At 39.1% G+C, this 19,392-nt stretch overlaps 1 protein-coding gene across 1 annotated transcript in view; it reads left to right on the top strand.

Moving 5' to 3' along the window:
• Positions 1 to 19,392, top strand: part of Atp7a (ATPase, Cu++ transporting, alpha polypeptide) — a 122,433-nt gene that overhangs the window by 75,106 nt on the left and 27,935 nt on the right. The window contains exons 6-15 of the mRNA XM_013028901.1: positions 355 to 518; positions 2,878 to 3,039; positions 5,745 to 5,821; positions 6,019 to 6,244; positions 8,481 to 8,714; positions 9,732 to 9,823; positions 11,749 to 11,876; positions 13,312 to 13,466; positions 13,671 to 13,805; positions 17,155 to 17,349. Of these exons, the coding sequence (XP_012884355.1) occupies positions 355 to 518; positions 2,878 to 3,039; positions 5,745 to 5,821; positions 6,019 to 6,244; positions 8,481 to 8,714; positions 9,732 to 9,823; positions 11,749 to 11,876; positions 13,312 to 13,466; positions 13,671 to 13,805; positions 17,155 to 17,349 (1,568 nt within the window). The remainder of the gene's footprint in view (positions 1 to 354; positions 519 to 2,877; positions 3,040 to 5,744; positions 5,822 to 6,018; positions 6,245 to 8,480; positions 8,715 to 9,731; positions 9,824 to 11,748; positions 11,877 to 13,311; positions 13,467 to 13,670; positions 13,806 to 17,154; positions 17,350 to 19,392) is intronic.

The raw sequence follows: 19,392 nt of genomic DNA, 5'->3' as shown, positions 1-19,392 counted from the left end.
TACCACTTGAGCCAATGCGCCACTTCCGGCTTTTTTCTTTTTGCTTATGTGGTGCTGAGGAATCGAACCCAGGGCCTCATGCATGCAAGGCAAGTACTCTACCACTGAGCCACCTTCACAGCCCTTCTCTCATATATATGTAATTGAAATTTTCCATAATAAGGTTAAGTGAATGAGGCCACCTTTCAAATAGTTTTATATCATTTTGGCTTAAAACTCAAATAAAAATTAATATATTTCTACAGATTCACCTCAGTCCTTTCACAGTTAAATGAGAAATACTAAAAAGTAATTATACCATTACTCTTTGATAAAGACTGTTACCTGTATTGTTTTTCTTATCAATACTCCCAGGAATACATTCTGTGCTTGTGGCCCTGATGGCTGGTAAGGCAGAAGTGAGATATAATCCTACTGTTATACAACCCTCAATGATAGCAGAGTTAATCCGAGAGCTTGGATTTGGAGCCACTGTGATTGAAAATGCCGATGAAGGAGATGGTATTTTGGAACTTGTTGTAAGTAAGAAGTTTTGTGTGATTAATGAGATGTCCAGAAAATACTTGGAGGGTGTTTATAAAAGAGCTGTAAAGATACTTAAAGGCTTAGAAAAGAAGATATATAATGAAAATAAAGAAAACTAAAAAATAGAAATATATAACTTAATAGTAACCCTCCAACATGGAATGGATATATATGTATATATTTTTAAGAACTAAAAATAGAGTTGGGGGCTGGGAAGGGGGCTCAGTGGTAAAGTGCTTGCCTTGCATGCGTGAGGCTCTGGGTTCGATTCCTCAGCACCACATAAACAGAAAAAGCTGTAAGTGGCGCTGTGGCTCAAGTGGTAGAATGCTAGCCTTGAACTGAAGAGCTGAGGGACAGTGCCCAGGCCCAGAGTTCAAGCCCCATGACTGACCAAAAAAAAAATAGAGTTGGGAATCAGTGAAAACATGTAGATTAACTGTGTGTGTGTGTGTGTGTGTGTGTGTGTGTGTGTGTGTGTGTGTGTGTACACTCTGGGCTTAGGTGCTGTTTCTGAGAGTTTTATTTTTTTGTTCAAGGTTTGTATTGATCCACCACTTGAGCCACAGCTCCAATTCCAATAAATTATTTTTATAGATTGCATATAACTACTTTTTTAAATAACTGCTTCAAGAATAAAATAGATCAATACTGATGGACAAGTAAATCTCTATGATATACTATTTGAACAAAAACAAATTGTAGTGTGATACTATAACCAATTTACATTATTTCAATTAATTAAAGATGCAATTAAGAATGTATATAAACACACACACATATATATATGTATTGTGTGCACATATACTTAAAGGACCAACTAGTTGATATACATAATAATTAGCAATAATTGTCTTAGGAAGGTCACATAAAAAGAACAGAGAGAACTGGGCACTGGTGGCTCATGCCTGTAATCCTAGCAACTCAGGAGGATAAGATCTGAGGATTATTGTTCAAAGGTAGCCTAGACAGGAAAGTCCTCAAGACTCTTTTTTAATTTTAATTTTTAATTTTTGTGCTTGAAGTTTGGGCCTAGGCACTGTGTCTGAGTTTTTTTGTTCAATGTTTGTGTTCTACCACTTGAGCTACAGCTCCAGTTTTGGCTTTTTGGTGCTTAATTAGTGATAAAAGCATCACAGACTTTTTTGGTGGGCTGGCTTCAAACCATGATCCTCAGGTCTCAGCCTACTGTGTAGCTAGAATTATAGGCATGGGCTACTGCACCACCCAGCCACACAGGCACTTTTGCAAGTGGGCTATTTCAGGGAACTATCAGATGACAGTTAATTGTCAAATAATGACAGTACTCTGGAAATGAGACTTTGAAAGCACTTTTAAGTTTTCCTGTCCTCTCCACTGGCTGCTCTGGAGCTAATTTTTTATTTTTAGTTTTGTTACTGTGGGGAGAGATGTCTATAAGACTGGATGGGAGGAGAATAGACAAATAAGGCCACATAGCCAGAATTTTTTTTTGCCAGTCCTGGGGCTTGAACTCAGGGGCTAACACACTACCACTTGAACTACAGCACCATTTCTGTTTTTTTCTGTTTATGTGGTATTGAGGAATCGAACCCAGGACTTCTGCATATTTGGCAAGTACTCTACCACTAAGCCACATTCCCAGCTCCAGAATTTTTTTTTTTTTTTTGGGTCCGGTCGTGGGGCCTGAACTCTGGGCCTGGGCACTGTCCCTCAGCTCTTCAGCTCAAGGCTAGCGCTCTACCACTTGAGCCACAGCGCCACTTCCGGCTTTTTTCTTTTTTGCTTATGTGGTGCTGAGGAATGGAACCCAGGGCCTCAAGCATGCAAGGCAAGCGCTCTACCACTGAGCCACCTTCCCAGCCCTCCAGAATTTTTTTAAAAGAATAATTCTGACTTTTTTTTTGCCAGTTTTCTTCTTTCTTTTATGGAGGAAAGAATTTTAGGGGTCTATACTGGCCATATTTGCTGTTATTCCTTCAGTAGATACTCTTTTTTTTACATTTGTTAATTATTATATCTTTAAGTAGTTGTACAAAAAACTTCCCATTCTACAAAACAGTATGAGTACAAGGTACAAGGTGTCTGGCAACATTATTACCCATCCCTTCTCTCACACTTTTTATTTAAATTAAGATTAGGTGATTACAAATTTCACATATTTCACAGTATTGTGGAATAGTGATTCTTAAAGTCACAAACACATTTTAACCTTCACAAGGCAATTTGTCATTATCATGGAGTAGATATTCTTGAATAAATTTTTAACTTGTTGAATATCCTTCAGGCAACTTCCAGGATATGAGGAGTCTAACTCATGTTAATTGAAAAAAAAGTATGTTTTGGAGTAACAAAGGCTTTGTTTTTAATCAGGTAAGAGGAATGACTTGTGCTTCCTGTGTACATAAAATAGAATCTACTCTTACAAAGCACCGAGGGATCTTCTACTGCTCTGTGGCCCTGGCAACTAACAAAGCACATGTTAAATATGATCCAGAAATTATTGGTCCTAGAGACATTATCCACACAATTGAAGTAAGTCCTAAGACTCTTTATTTCTTTATTCTTTTTTTTTAAATACAAAACAGAATATGTTTGGTTTTTTTCTTTTTGAAACTTTTTAGTATTACTATCAAGGTGATGTACAGTAGGGTTAAAATTACATAAGTTAGGTAATGAGTACATTTCTTTTTGGAAAATGTGATCTTTCTTTATTCTTACAAATTCATTCTAGCTCCCTTGAATTCCATCTGGTTTGCATCAGAAAGTGACAATGAAAATATATCTTTCCTTTCAATATTCCAGCTAAGATCTCTCAGAATTTAGAATAAATATGTCCATTTTTAAAAACTTCGTTTTGGAAGTGGCGCCATGGCTCAAGTGGTAGAGCACTGGCCTTGAGTTGAAGAGCTGAGGGACAGTGCCCAGGCCCAGAGTTCAAGCCCCATGTCTAACAATAACAACAACAACAAAAGAATGTTATTAAAAACTTCATTTTCAAGGATTAAGGTTCAAAGCTAGCCTAGGCAGGAAAGTCTGTAAGACTCTTACCTCCAATTAAACAGCCCAAAGCTGGATATGAAGCTGTGGATTAAGTGGTAGAGCTCTAGTCTTGAGCAAAAAGAAAAAAAAAAGCTCAAAGATGGTGCTTAGGCCCTGAGTTGAAGTCCTAGGACCAATACAAAAATAAAAAATAAGAACAAAGAGAGACTTTCATTTTTTCATCTTTTCGATATTGTTTTGAATTTTGCAAGTAGAATGTATTGGTTTTATAAGTGTAATTTTTAAATTTTAAATAAAATTTAAGCAAAGGCATATTTACACTATTAATAACAAGAAGATAGAACTATAGATCACTTTAAAAGAAGTTACAAAATGGACATAATGTACATTTTATTTTTTTTTTGGTCATGGGGCTTGAACTCTGGGCTTGGGTGCTGTCCCTGTGCTCTTCAGCTCAAGGCAAGCGCTCTATCACTTGAGCCACAGCGCCACTTCCTGTTTTCTAGTGATTTACTGGAGATAAGAGTCTCACAGACTTTTCTGCCCGGGCTGGCTTTGAACCATTATCCTCAGATCTCAGCCTCCTGAGTAGCTAGGATTACAGGCGTGAGCCACCGGTGCCCGGCTATGCAGTACAATTTTTTTTTTGGGGGGTTGGGTTGTGGGGCCTGAACTCTGGGCCTGGGCGCTGTCTCTCAGCTCTTTAGCTCAAGGCTGGCACTCTACCACTTGAGTCATAGCTCCACTTCCGGCTTTTTTTTCTTTGTGCTTATGTGGTGCTGAGGAATCGAACCCAGGGCCTCAGGCATGCAAGACAAGCGTTCTACTACTGAGCCACCTTCCCAGCCCCACAGTACAATTTTTTTATGAGTAAGATTTATATTAGTCACTATGAAAATGAAACATGACGCTATCTATGTATTTTTTTTTTTTGATCTGGTTGTGGGGCCTGAACTCTGGGCCTGGGCGCTGCCCCTCAGCTCCTTAGCTCAAGGCTAGTGCTTTACCACTTGAGCCACAGTGCCACTTCTGGCTTTTTTTGCTTATGTGGTGCTGAGGAATCAAACCCAGGGCCTCATACATGCGAGGCAAGCGCTCTACCACTGAGCCAACTTCCCAGCCCTATCTATGTATTATTGTTTGTTAGGTTAAAGCAAAAGACTCCGAGTTTTTTTTTTCTGGTTATGGGGCTGAAACTCTGGGCATGGGCACTGTCCCTGAGCCACTCTGTGCTCAAGGCTAGAGCTCTACCACTCTACCACTTGAACCACAGCACCACTACCAGCTTTTGAGTGGTTAATTGGAGATAAGAGTCTCATAGGGACTTTCATGCCCAGGATGGCTTCGAACTGCGATCCTCACATCTCAGCCTCCTAAGTAGCTAGGATTACAAGCGTGAGCCACTGGTACCTCGCTAAGACCCCGACTTTTAATTAAAATAAAAGTTTGAAAGACCAAACCTTTTCTTTGTGCTAAATTGACCCTAGGTTCTTCAGTAAGTTGTAAGCAGTAATGTATATATATATGTAAGTGCTTTAAAAGTTACAGTGTAAGCCGGGCACCAGTGGCTCACGCCTGTAATCCTTGCTACTTAGGAGGTTGAGATCTGAGGATTGCAGTTCAAAGCCAGCCCTGGCAAGAAAGTCCCTGAGACTCTTAACTCCGATTAACCACCAGAAAACCAGAAGTGGTGTTGTGACTCAAGTGGTAGACTACTAGCCTTGAATTGAAGAGCTGAGGGACAGTGCCCAGGCCCAGAGTTCAAGCCCCATGACTGACAACAAAAAAGTTCCAGTGTACTATCAGATTCTAATGATCTGAGGCCTATTAATAGTTCATATAAGATCTTATTAGTGTAAGTAACAATATAATCAACATCTTCATCAGCTCACATTTGCTTTTTTCAGTGTGTTACGTTGCTCACATATGATACAGTAATAGCTTTTGTGGCCTGTTAATAAGGACCTATACTGAGGACAACTGCACTTGAGTTAAATTTTTAGTTTGAGAACAATAGCGTATATGTTAGCCATAATTGAGAACATACAAATTGCTTTGACAGGAAATTAAAAACAAAGATCATTAAGAGCAGAAGGCTCTTAAAGTGTTCTTGATTTTTGCATTCCCCAGAGTCACATACACTCAGTATGTGACTTGTTTTAAATGATAATATCATGGCTTAGAATTTCTCAACATATTTATACATTAAAATAATTTCTTCTTGTGAATTTCCTTAGAGCTTAGGTTTTGAAGCTTCTTTGGTCAAGAAGGATCGGTCAGCAAGTCACCTAGACCATAAACGAGAAATTAGACAGTAAGTACTTTTGGATTATCAGTAAACAACAGATTTTGATTGTTCCTTCCAAATTTAACATCATGCTAATATTTCACTTTTTACACTGTCATCCTTGTACTTGGTGGAATGGTTACAACCTATATTTCATTATTGAATTTAGAATCTTTAACCTTTAGCTACTTACTAATATGATCTCCCCTCCCCCTCCATATTAGATGGAGACGATCATTCCTTGTAAGCCTGTTTTTCTGTATTCCTGTGATGGGGTTGATGATATATATGATGGCTATGGACCACCACCTTGCCACTCTGCATCATAGTCAGAACATAAGCAATGAAGAAATGATCAACATCCATTCTTCAATGTTCCTGGAGCGCCAAATCCTGCCAGGACTGTCCATTATGAATTTGCTGTCGTTTTTATTGTGCATACCAGTACAGGCAAGTGAAATATTAATAACATTTGTTTGTTGATGATTAACAATAACCAAAATGTGACAGGCACCATTAGCTCATGCCTGTAATCCTAGCTACTAAGGAGGCCAAAGTCTAAGAATCATAGTTACAAGCCAGCTGGGGCAAGAAAAGTCTGTGAGATTCTTTTTTTTTGCCAGTCCTGAGCCTGGGCACTGTCCCTGAGCTTCTTTTTGCTCAAGGTTAGCACTCTACACTTTAGCCACAGAGCCACTTCCAGCATTTTCTGTTTATGTGGTACTGAGGGCTTCATGCATGCAAGGCAAGGACTCTACCACTAAACCATATTCCCAGCCCAAGTCTGTGAGATTCTTGCTCCAATTAACCACGAAAAAACCAGAAGTGGATCTGTGGCTCAACTGGTAGAGCACACACATATACACACCCTCAGGCACTGTTAATTCCAGCTGCAAAACTGATATTAGCTAGAAGCTCCATCGTTTTATACTGAATTTTTACAAAAATAATCTTGGGGGGAAGATGGGAGGGCAGGGATGGTAAGGGGAAACAAAGGAGGAGGCAACAATGTTTGATAAGAAATGTACTCATTACCTTGCTCATGTAATTGTAACCCTTCTGTATGGTATTTTCACAATAAAAAAACTTATTAATAATAAAAAATAAAAAAATCTTAAATTGCATAGTTAAAGTAGCTAATACATTCCATTTAACCCCTAAGAATTTTGTTTAATGACAAAGCAGAGAAGAGTGCCAGCCTTTTAGATTTGCTATTCATATCTGCTACTGTGTATAACTTGAATAGTTCTGTCTGGCATTACATTGCTTTTTTTTCCTTTCTTCTAAGTACAGTGTGAAGGGTTTCATTGTGATATGTCCATATATGCACACATTATGTTTTGGTCATATTCACCCCCTGATTACTCTTTCTCTCTCATTCTCCTACTTTCTATAGTTTTCAACCCCTGTTTTGAGATAAATTTTTACTATGGAAAGGAATACTTCCATTTAATAATTTGGTTCCTTTATGTGCTTGTAAAAGGCAGTACTGAGAGTTGGGGATATAGCTCAGTGTAACGTACTTTCCTCATACTTAGAACGCTAGCTTCCATTCCCTGTGCCACAAAAAAAGCAAATAAAGCCCAAGTCAAAACTAACCAACTGGACCAAAACAAGACAGAGTGGTGATTTTTAAAATATTTTTGTATATTTTCTTATACTCTGAAAAATAAGCTTTCTAGTTAGGTCTACCAACAAAACAGCTTGTGATATACCACTTAGAAAAGGGTAAAGGGGCCAGGTGCCAGTGACTCATGCCTGTAATCCTAGCTATTGTGGTCTGAGGATCACAGTTCAAAGCCAGCCCAGGCAAGAAAGTCCATATGAGACTCTTATCTCTAATCAACCACTCAAAATCATGAAGTGGCACTGTGGCTCAAGTGGTAGAGCGCTAGCCTTGAGCCGAAGAGCTAAGGGACAGCACCTAAGCCCAGAATTCAAGCCCCATGACCGACAAAAAAAAAAAAAAACAAAAAAAGAAAAGGAAAAACGGTGAAGGGGGTAAGTCTTAAACAAAAAAAGATTCCTGAGAAAATGTAAATTCTTTTCCATGAACCATCTGAATTTTTCTTTCAGAGAAGAACTTGCTATATAGCTGAGACTGTCCCCAAATTCCTTATGTAGCCATGCTATCCTTGAGCTCATAATCATCCCGCCTTATCCCCTTGATTTCTGGGATTGTCACTGTGTGCTACCATGCTCAGTGTCTGAACTCTTTTTTTTTTGCCAATCCTGGGACTTGAATTCAGGGCCTGAGCACTGTCCCTGAGCTTCTTTTGCTAAATGCTAGCATGCTACCACTTGAAGCCACAGCACCACTTCTGGCTTTTTCTGTTTATGTGGTACTGAGGAATTGAACCCAGGGCTTCCTGCATGCTAGGCAAGCACTCTACCACTAAGCCATATTCCCAGCCTGGCTTTTTGCTTTTTTTTTTTAATATCGTGGAAAATCTATTGGTTTACAGAAGATAACCTTTGAAGACATGCAGTGCAGAGCAACCTGAAGCCTTCACTCTGCACACATAGCCACTGAAGTATTAATTTCCTCCAGGCTACATTCTCTCCTTAGTATTTCTAGATTACTTAAAAGGCAAAGGGAATACATTTTAATTCTTTAGGTTACTGAGGTATGTATGTGAATTTCAGCATTTAAGAAATTTCATTGCTTTTCATTCCTCTATTGCAGTTTTGTGGAGGTTTGTACTTCTACATTCAGGCTTACAAAGCACTGAAGCATAAGACAGCGAACATGGATGTGCTGATTGTGCTGGCCACCACCATTGCATTTGCCTATTCGCTGATTATTCTCCTCGTGGCCATGTATGAGAGAGCCAAAGTGAACCCTATTACCTTCTTTGACACCCCTCCTATGCTTTTTGTATTTATTGCACTGGGCCGGTGGCTGGAACACATAGCAAAGGTAACATATAAGATGGGATAATACTTGTTAGAATAAATGGGGATTAGTGATTTATGTAGTTAATCATTTATTCAAAAGAAGTTATTTTCTTTCGGCAGTATTTGAAGTTGAACATTCCTTTAGTAGAATTCCCAATGTTTAGAATTACTATTGTGAGTAGTACAATATGCCATGGTTATTTTAGGAGAGAGATACATGAGATGTACTTACTTGTGTCATATCATTAATTGAAAATTTGATATCATAGTTTAAAATAATGATGGAGAAAAATCTACCCATACTTTCATACTTTAATTTAATCCTGTTCAACACATGTTTATATTTAGCTGTTGCAATCATAACATACATGCATTCCATATGGTTTTTACCCTTTCCCCTGACTAAATAATTATTTCATATTCCTACATAATAGTCTTTCAAGTCTGTGGTGCTCTCACCTACTAAATCATCCTGGCTTTGTTCTCAATTAAAATGTTCCTAATTTTTCTTTTTTGATAAATCTACATTGATTATATCCCTATCTAATAGTCATTTCCATTGTCCTTGTATCTTAGGAGGAATTAAACGTTTTCTATGGCTCATGCTGCAGGTTGCAACAGTTTTTGCCAGCAAACTGTTGTCCCTGTGTCAGTGTTGCATTTTATTTAAATTATTTCTAGTTAGGCATTAAATGGTATTGGAGAGCTGTTTTTTACATTTCTTCCATTAATGGTATGGGGAAACATTTTTTTCATGTGTCTTGTGTTTATTTTTCCTCTTGGAAAATTTGTCTATTCATGACCTATGCCCATGTATCTATTGGGTTCCTGATGTTTTCCTTATTACTTTCCTATTTTATAAGTGATACCTAATCATTTTTATATTTTATATGCTTATTTTTAGTGTGAAAAATTTTCTGATTTTGAGCAACTTAATTTCTTAAGGTGTTTATTAGACATGAAGATTCTAGCTTTATTTTAGTTAAGACCTGAACATTTTCTTTCATAGCATTGTCAATATGTTTGTTTTAATTTATAGGGCAAAACATCAGAGGCTCTTGCAAAGCTAATTTCACTACAAGCTACAGAAGCAACTATTGTAACTCTTAACTCGGAAAATATCCTCCTGAGGTATTTATTTTCACCCTCCTTTTCTTTTTCTAACTTCTTATGAAAGTTTTCAAATATACTTACAAGTAGAGAGAAGACTATTATGAACTCACAACAGTATCACACATTTAAGTTATCCATATTTTGTCATATTTGATTAATGTACTCATTTTGCCTTTCTGTTGTTGCAGTACAAATTAAATTCCAGTCATATATTTTACCTAATATTTCTTTTAATGTTTTTTGGTCACTTGTGGGGCTTGAACTCAGGACCTGGGCACTGTCCTTGAGCTCTTTTGCTCGACTAGCAGTCTACCACTTTGAGTCACAGCCCCACTTCTGGTTTTCTGGTGGTTAATTGGAGATAAGAGTCTTATAGACTTTCCTGCTTGGGCTGGCTTCAAACCACAATCCTCAGATCCCAGCCTCCTGAGGAGCTAGGATTACAGGCATGAGCCACCAGCACCTGGCTTAACCAGTATTTCTATAGTAGATCTCTAGGAAAGGACAGGTATGGTGGCACAAGACTAGAACCCAGCACTAGGTAGGCAGAGGGAGGAGGATCATAGGTTCAAGGCCAGCCTGAGCCAATAACCTTTTGGTTCTGTGAGAGAATGTCTCTCTATATAATACAGACTGGCCTCAAACTCCTGCCCCTCCTGCCTCAATCTGCTGAGTGCTGGGATTACGAAAGTGTACCATCACACCTGTACTCAGGATATATTATTATATAACACAATACCATATTGTACTTAACAAAATGATAATTCTTTAACATCATTTAATACTCAGTTCATGTTTACTTTTCTCCTTTTGTCTCTAGAATGTATTAAATCTGTTTGGAATAGAATTCAAACAAGATTTGGTATATCATTGCATTAAAAAAATCTACTTTAATTTTTAGGGCTAGGCATTGAACCTGGAGCTTTAAGTATGTTAGGCAAGTGCTCTGTGAGTGCTATAGAGCTACATTTCCAATCCTAATTTGATTTTTCTATTGACTCATACATATATATGCAGCACAGTGCAATATTTTTGTTTATGTATATATTGTTATATGTCTTAGATTTCTTTTTTTGATGTGCTGAAGCTGGTATTTGAACTCACACTCTTGCTTGGATTTTTCTTTCAAGGCTGGTGCTCTACTACTTGAGCCACACCTTTAATTCTAGTTCTTTGCTGGTTACTTGGAGATAAGAGTCACATGGACTTTCCTGCTCAGGATAGCTCTGAATCCTGATCCTCAGCTTTTAGTGTCCTGAATAGCTAGGATTACAGGCATAGAGCCACCATTACCCGATCTTTTAGGTTTCTTTTTATCTGGAATAGTTTCTTTGTTCCTTCTTTCCTTCCTTCCTTTCTTCTTCTATCCATCCCTCAATATAACTGACTTATAGAAAAAGATCCATTGTTTATTCTGGAGAATACTCTGTCTAAATGTTTGTTTTTTGGATATAGCATGGTGTGGTAGAGCATTTTTCTATGATGCATGTGGCACTGATTCAATGCCTAGTACCACAAGAAAACAAGCACCAGAAAACTTGTCTGAAATTGTGTCTTTGCTTCCTTGTGATGCCATTTAACTAGTTTTGTTACTTGTGTTGCTCGTAAACTGGAAGTTAGACCTAAGGACTTTATATTTCATTGTTGTATTTTTCACTATTTATAGGCATAAAGTTATTTATGCAAACTTGCACAATAAGTACATAGTTTTAACAAAACCTATGGCATTACTTTGAAAGTTTTTACTTAGTTTGTCTTCAATGAACATTTAGTTTGTGCTTTATGCTGAAGTGCATTGTTCAACACCAGGGAGCAAGACCAGTGTAGTGGTCCCAATGTATATCTGTAGTTACTATGAGATTGCATAGACTTGAACTCAAAGCTTGTATGGGGAGACCAGGGTGGGAAGCATGTTGCCATGACACTATATTACTCCTATTCAGTGAAGAACAGGTGGATGTGGAGCTTGTACAACGTGGAGATATCATTAAGGTTGTTCCAGGAGGCAAATTTCCAGTGGATGGTCGTGTTATTGAAGGACATTCTATGGTTGACGAGTCTCTCATCACAGGTATGTTTTTTTGGAGACTCATAATCTGAAAGTGAATCCAATCTGCTAAGGAAAATAGACATAAAAGGTTCTACATTTTGTAGAAAGTGTGTGTGTGTGTCCGTGTGTCCGTGTCCTGGGGCTTGAACTGAGGACTTGGGCACTGTCCCTGAGCTTTTGTGTTCAAGGCTAATGCTCTCACTTGAGCCATAGCTCCACTTCCAGCTTTTTCTTGGTGATTAATTGGAGATAAGAGTCTCATAGACTTTCCTGCCCAGACTGGCTTTGAACCACCTCAGATCTTAGCCTCCTGAGTAGTTGGGATTACAGGCATGAGTTCCTGGCACTGGCAAATATGAGTTCGTTAGTTGTACTAGACCAATTTCCTTGGATTTGCTTCATGTTTTAGTTATAGTATTGAAAATTCATTTCACTAAAAATTGTTGATTACTAGAATGCAGAACAAAATAAGTTATTTCAGTCTCTTGTAGAAGAACTACAGATAGACCGGCAGTTTTCCTGGGCCAGATGTGTCTTCTGTCTTCCTGCTCTAGAGCTTATTCTGGCCCTGGCTGGACTAGACCTACAGGTTTTCCTCTCAATATCTGCCTAAGAGAGTAGACGGAGTATTTGTACAGTTCTTGCATACCTAAGGCAAGTGTGGAGCAGAATCAAAATGTCGCCTTGCTACCTTCTTTCTCTGGATAGTTTCAGAAGAGGCTCAGTTGTTGGAGCCATGGAAACAATTTCAGACTCTATATTTCTCAGAAGCATTGCTCCTGCCAGTTTGGGTAGGAAATTTCTTAGTTCTGGGGGAATTTCTTGTTCATTCAAATACAATTTAGTTTCTCTGACCCTGGCCACTGAGTTACTGTCGCACCACTTGCCTGTCCTCATGTCAGTCCTTATCACAAAGAAAAACTTCCTCCTACATTTCTTTGTTTGTTTGTTTTTTGGGTCAGATCATGGGGCCTGAACTCTGGGCCTGGGCGATGTTCCTCAGCTCTTAAGCTCAATGCTTGCACTCTACCACTTGAGCCACAGCACCACTTCCGGCTTTTTTCTTTTTGTTTATGTGGTGCTGAGGAATCGAACCCAGGGCCTCATGCATGCAAGGCAAGCGCTCTACCACTGAGCCACCTTCCCAGTCCCTTCCTCCTACATTTCTAAATGCTCTTGGAGAACAGGTTGAGAAGCAGGGATGTAGGACTAGGGTGAAACTCCAGAAGTATCTGTCAACAAGAGCTAACATGTTAGGTTTTTCCAGTTTAAAGTTAGATCCCTGGGTTTGGCCTTGAAGTGAGATAAACAAAAGGGAGGACAGCTTTCATTGGAGCATTTGTCTTTACTTTATGGAGGAAGACTCCTTTAACTGTTGATTGACAATGAATGTATGAGTTTCAAGATAGTGATCATTGATGCTCCCTAAATCTGTCTTAACTCCTTCTTCCTCCAGGGGAGGCAATGCCTGTGGCTAAAAAACCTGGCAGCACTGTGATCGCTGGTTCCATTAACCAGAATGGGTCCATACTTATCCGTGCCACACATGTTGGAGCAGACACAACCCTTTCTCAAATTGTCAGACTTGTGGAGGAGGCCCAGACATCAAAGGTAACCCAGCCCCCCTAAAAAAAAAGCACAAAGTATTTTCTTGAAAGCCTTCCTTCTCAGTGTAAATCTTGATCTAGCTTTTATATTTTCCTTTGACTCAATTTAGTCACATTAATATGAAGCTTACTTATTTCTGTCTGTATACTCTGTACAGAAAAGGTGACTTGAGTTACTTATTATTTGTTATGATGGTTTTAATTGTAGGCTCCTATCCAGCAGTTTGCAGACAAACTCAGTGGCTACTTTGTTCCTTTTATCGTCTTTGTTTCCATTGCTACCCTTGTGGTATGGATTATAATTGGATTTCAGAATTTCGAAATTGTGGAAACCTACTTTCCTGTAAGTGACTTGTAACAACTCTTTGCTATAGGCAAAAGTACGAATCTTTCACATAAGTAATTAAGTGGAAATAATTTTCTAAATTACGAATATAGGATGGGGATTGTAGCTGAGTATTAGAACAAAGCATGTTCTGTGCCTGGGTGTGAGGCCATGGATTTAATTTGCAATGCACATACAGGAATGAAAGGAAGGGGGGAGAGAGGGAGGGAGGAGAGGGGAAGACTAATTCCCCCTTGTCCTTAGTGACTGTGTTCTAAGACCCTAATGAATGTTTACAACCACAGATGGTACCTAGTAGTATATAAATACTGCATATATATATATATATAGTATCTTTTTTTAAAATTTTTTTTGTGGGTCATGGGGCTTGAACTCTGGGCCTGGGCACTGTCCCTCAGCTCTTCAGTTCAAGGTGAGCGCTCTACCACTTGAGTCACAGTGCCACTTTTGGTTTTCTGGTGGTTTGTTGGAGATAAGAGTTTCATGGCTTTTCCTCCCCGGGCTGACTTTGAACCGCGATCCTCAGATCTCAGACTCCTGAGTAGCTAGGATTACAGCCGTGAGCCACCGGCTCCTGGCTTATATTTTATTTTATTTATTTTTTATTTTTTTGTTGGTCGTGAGGCTTAGGTGCTGGCCTTACGCTCTTCAGCTCAAGGCGAGCATTCTACTGCTTGAGCCACAGCACCACTTCTGGTTTTCTAGTGGTTTACTGGAGATAAGAGTCTCACGGACTTTCCTGCTGGGGCTGACTTTGAACTGCTATCCTTAGATCTCAGCCTTTTGAGTAGCTAGGATTACAGGTGTGAGCCACTGGCGCCCAGCGGGCTTATATTTTATATAATATTATATATACTATGCTTTTCTATAAATACACAAATTTGATACCTTTTCTATTGTTAGTTTTGTGATAAGGCCTTGATCTCTACCCAAGCTGAATTCAAGGTTTTCCTGCTTCCTCTTCCCAGGAAGATTACAAGCATGTGCTACCATGCCTGGTACCTTTTCCATTTTAATTAAGCACTTGTCATACACTGTGATAATGTTTGCAGTGAGTGGGAGGCATGAAAGCAAAAGCAGTGCACATTCCTTTTTCCTCTACAGTTTTATTGACAAATGATTCATTCTTTTAGATCTTAGCTATCTCAATACACAGTGATTGTTTTTCTTTCCTAATTGTTACAAAACTTTCACCTCATCTTTTAAAGTAAGCACCTACTAGAATTTTGTTGTCATATCCAAATTGCCACCATCACTTCTCTTTCATGTGGGGAACATAATTTAGTAATATCACCATTGCTTGAACACAGGCATGGGAACACAGTTATTAGAATACTGAAGAGACAGCTACTGGGTTACTAATGGGTGGGTGGTGTATACAACATGGATATGCTGGATAAAGGGATGATTCCCATTTCAGCCAAGGAGGACAGAGGAAGATTATATTATGCTACTCAGAGTGGTGTATAATTTACAATTTATAATTTTACTTCTAGAATTTTCCACTTTGTATTTTGGATCGCAGATGACTTGGTAATGGAAATTACAGCTAAGGAGTAACTGGGTCTTTAAAGGGCTGGGATAAGAGAGTGGTAATAATGACACTTGCAGCTGTGCCACCTGGGGCTCACACCTGCCTGCAGTCCTAGCTACTCAGGAAGCCAGTCTGAGGATCATAGTTATAGGCCAGCTGGGGCAGGAAAAATTGATGAGATTCTGATCTCCAGTGAACCACCAAATAGCCGAAGTGGAGCTGTGGATCAAGTGGTAGAGCACCAGCATATTCACATACACAAATATAGTAACACTTGCATTTTTATAAGGATAAATATTTCCTTTTGGAATTTTTTCTCACCATGATTTTCCAGAAGGAACTATTGAACTGTTTACATTTTACACTTAGTCTCATTTCTGGCATCATTTTGTTTTCACAAAAGATTTTGTTTTCACAAAAGACACTCCATGTACTGTTTTACTTTTTTTTTCTTTTTTTCCGGTTGTGGGGCCTGAACTCTGGGCCTGGGCGCTGTCCCTTAGCTCTTCAGCTCAAGGCTAGCACTCTACCACTTGAATCACAGCGCCACTTCCGGCTTTTTTCTTTTTGCTTATGTGGTGCTGAGGAATCGAACCCAGGGCCTCATGCATTGCAAGGCAAGCGCTCTACCACTGAGCCATCTTCCTAGCCCCCTGTTTTACTTTTATTCCAGTTCTGGGGCCTGAACTCAGGGTCTGGGCACTGTCCCTGAGCTTTTTTGCTTGAGTAGCATTCTACCTCTTTGAGCCACAGTGCTATTTCCACTTTTCTGGTGGTTAATTGAAGATAAGAGTTTCATGGGGACTTTTCTGTTCCAACTGGCTTTGAACCACAGTCCTCAGATCTCATATTTTACATTTTTAAGTGAAAAAAAAAACAAGTGTAATCCCAACTGTGTATTGTTTTCATGTTATGGTTAATAGTATAATAAGTCACTTAAATGATTCATGTTGGTGAAGTACACAATGAATAATGGAATAGTTTGGAAGTTCCCTTCAGGAATTTTTCTCACGAGGTCAATGAGTCTTAGAAGATTTTTTTCCTGATGCTGTCAATCATAATAATTCCATACCTGAGCAAACACTCAATGCCACTAGGAGCCTCAGTTCCCATTATTATGTCCAAAATACAACAAAAGCCCTTGGCATGCCTGGTGAATTTTTTTTATCATCTTTATGAATAATGTGAAAGGCAGGTTAATTCTGTTAGTACACTGAAAGTCAGAATTTTATTTTTCCCTAAAATAAAAATTCCTTAGATTCAAAGAAGAAGACAAAAAAATCAAATGTGGAGTTTTATGGTGCTTCTATTCACTCTATAGTTTGTAACTCCAGAATTACCCAAATGAAATTTTGACTTCAGGCTTCTCACTTTTTTTTTCTTTTCTTTTTTTTTTTGGTCGGTTGTGGGGCTTGAACTCTGGGCTTGGGCACTGTCCCTAAGCTCTTCAGCTCAAGGCGAGCGCTCTACCGCTTGAGCCACAGCACCACTTCCGGTTTTCTAGTAGTTTATTGGAGATGAGTCTCATGGGCTTTCCTGACTGGGCTGGCTTTGAACAGGGATCCTCAGATCTCAGCCTCCTGAGTAGCTAGGATTACAGGCGTGAGCCACCGGCGCCCCACTAGGCTTCTCACTTTTTTTGAAAGAAAAAAATGTATTATTTCTTATTAGTAACTAAAATGTATGTTGGCAGCTAGGTTTAGGATATGTGACTTTTAATAATGAGGTTTTATTTAAATAGGATAAAGTTTTGTTTCTTTTGTTTTACACAGCACAGAATCAATAACCAAAATTTATGCCTTTCTTCTAAAGGGCTACAATAGAAGTATCTCCCGAACAGAAACAATAATACGCTTTGCTTTCCAAGCCGCCATCACAGTTCTGTGTATTGCATGTCCCTGTTCCCTGGGACTGGCCACTCCAACTGCTGTGATGGTAGGGACAGGAGTAGGTGCTCAAAATGGCATACTTATCAAAGGTGGAGAGCCATTGGAGATGGCCCATAAGGTAAGAGTCCCCAGGACCCAAAACTGTGCCATCCAAATTTGCTAACATACTCCTGTTGAGAAACACGGAGGCCAGCATTGTTTCCTTGTGATTGACTCAGAAACAGCTTTTTTCTGGGACTATCCTAAAGGTTGAGATAAGAAAGTTATTATTCTAGTTAGCCAGATTGGCATTTTTTCTTTAAAAATATTCAAGACCTTGGGGCTGGGAAGGTGGCTCAGTGGTAGAGCGCTTGCCTTGCATGACTGAGGCCCTGGGTTCAATTCCTCAGCACCACATAAGCAAAAAAAAATTAAAAAGCTGGTGCTGTGGCTCAAGTGGTAGAGTGCTAGCCTTGAGCTGAAGAGCTGAAGGACAGCGCCCAGGCCTAGAGTTCAGGCCCCATGACCGGACCCCTCTCCCCCAAAAAAAATACTCGAGACCAATTTGCTTTGAGCACACTTGATGTGGAAAAAAACCTGTCTTTCAAGCCGTGCTTATACTAGACCAGATATTTATTTTTATTTTTTGATGGTGATGAGGATTAAGCTCAAGGCCTTGTGCTTGCTAGGGAGACACTCTACCACTTGAACCATGCCTTGCAGCCCCTTTTTACACTGGTTATTTTTGAGGTAGGGTCTCTATGCCTGGGCCCATTTGGGCTGCAATCTTCCTACTTGTGTTTCTCACATAATTGAGATAACAAGCATATACCACCATGCCCAGCCATTGGTTGAAATGGAGTCTTGTGAACTTTCATTTGTGCAAACTGACCTCAAACCAGTATTACTGGCTCGAACCACTGCTTCTGGCTCTGTCTTTAGGGCAGGAAGACAATAGGTACTTGCCAAAGTGTCACAGGCTTCTAATGTATTATGTGTAGGTCACTCCTTGCTTATGTTCCTCATCAAGAGCTGACCCAGCAATGGCACTGCAGTTTGTTTGCCTTTCCTCTCCTCAGCTGGAAATTTACAGTATGAAATAAGAAATGTAATTCTAGCCCTGGTATTTTTCAAATTATGATTTTTGTAACATTTTCAATCCAGGCTCCTCAATTTCAGCTGAAGCTGCATTCATATGATGATTGAAAATATATACAGATACATGTAGTAAACATACAACATTAGAACAAAATTGGGACCTCATCTAGCCAATGAGTACAAGCCAATAATTTTGAAAAAAACATTCTTTATTGTTATTATAAAGGTAATGTACAGAGGGTTACTATTACATAAGTCAGGTAAAGTGCACATTTCTTTTTGGACAATGTCCTCCCTTCCCTCATTCTCTCCCAGTTTTTTCCTGCCATCCCCAACCACAAGTTGCACATTTCATTTTCAACATAGTGTCCAGTGAATACCACTGCTGTATTTGTTCACCCTTTGTCCCTCCATTTCTGTGTTTCCCCTTATCCTCCCAAGGACAGATAAATGTATAAACAAGACAGAAAAAAGGAAAACAAAAACATCAACAAAGAAAAAAGCCTCTTGTTTCCATTTCCTGGTGTTCATTTTGATAAATACTATTTTATATGATCAGATGCACATAGGCATTACACCTTTGTGTTAGCTAGTAATTTTTATAGAAATGTCAGACTTAAGAAAAATGTACCCCATACTGTAGCTGTTGGGCACCTTTGCTAAAAATAAGGATAGTTCCTTCTGCTACCGCACAATGTTTATCAAAGTCAGGAAATGAATACTGACATAATAAAATTACCTAAAGTCCATGTTCCAGTTTCCTCTGTTGTCTCCATAATCTTTGTTTTTGTTTTGTTTTTGGTCAGTCATGGGGCTTCAACTCTGGGCCTGGGCACTGTCCCTGATCTCTTCAGCTCAAGGCTGGCACTCTATCACTTGAGCCACAGCTCCTCTTCTGGTTTTCTGGTGGTTAATTGGAGATAAGAGTATCATGCATGTTTTTGCCTGGGCTGGCTTTGAACCACAATCCTCAGATCTTAGCTTTCTGAGTAGCTAGGATTACAGGCGTGAGCCATCCGCACCCAGCTCCATAATATATATATATATATATATATATATATATATATATATATTTTTTTTTTTT

The sequence above is a fragment of the Dipodomys ordii genome, unplaced genomic scaffold, assembly GCF_000151885.1.
Source record: "Dipodomys ordii isolate 6190 unplaced genomic scaffold, Dord_2.0 Scaffold116, whole genome shotgun sequence".
NCBI lineage: Eukaryota > Metazoa > Chordata > Mammalia > Rodentia > Heteromyidae > Dipodomys > Dipodomys ordii.
The sequence above is the reverse complement of the archived record's forward strand: the minus strand, read 5'-3'. Positions and strand labels throughout refer to the sequence as shown.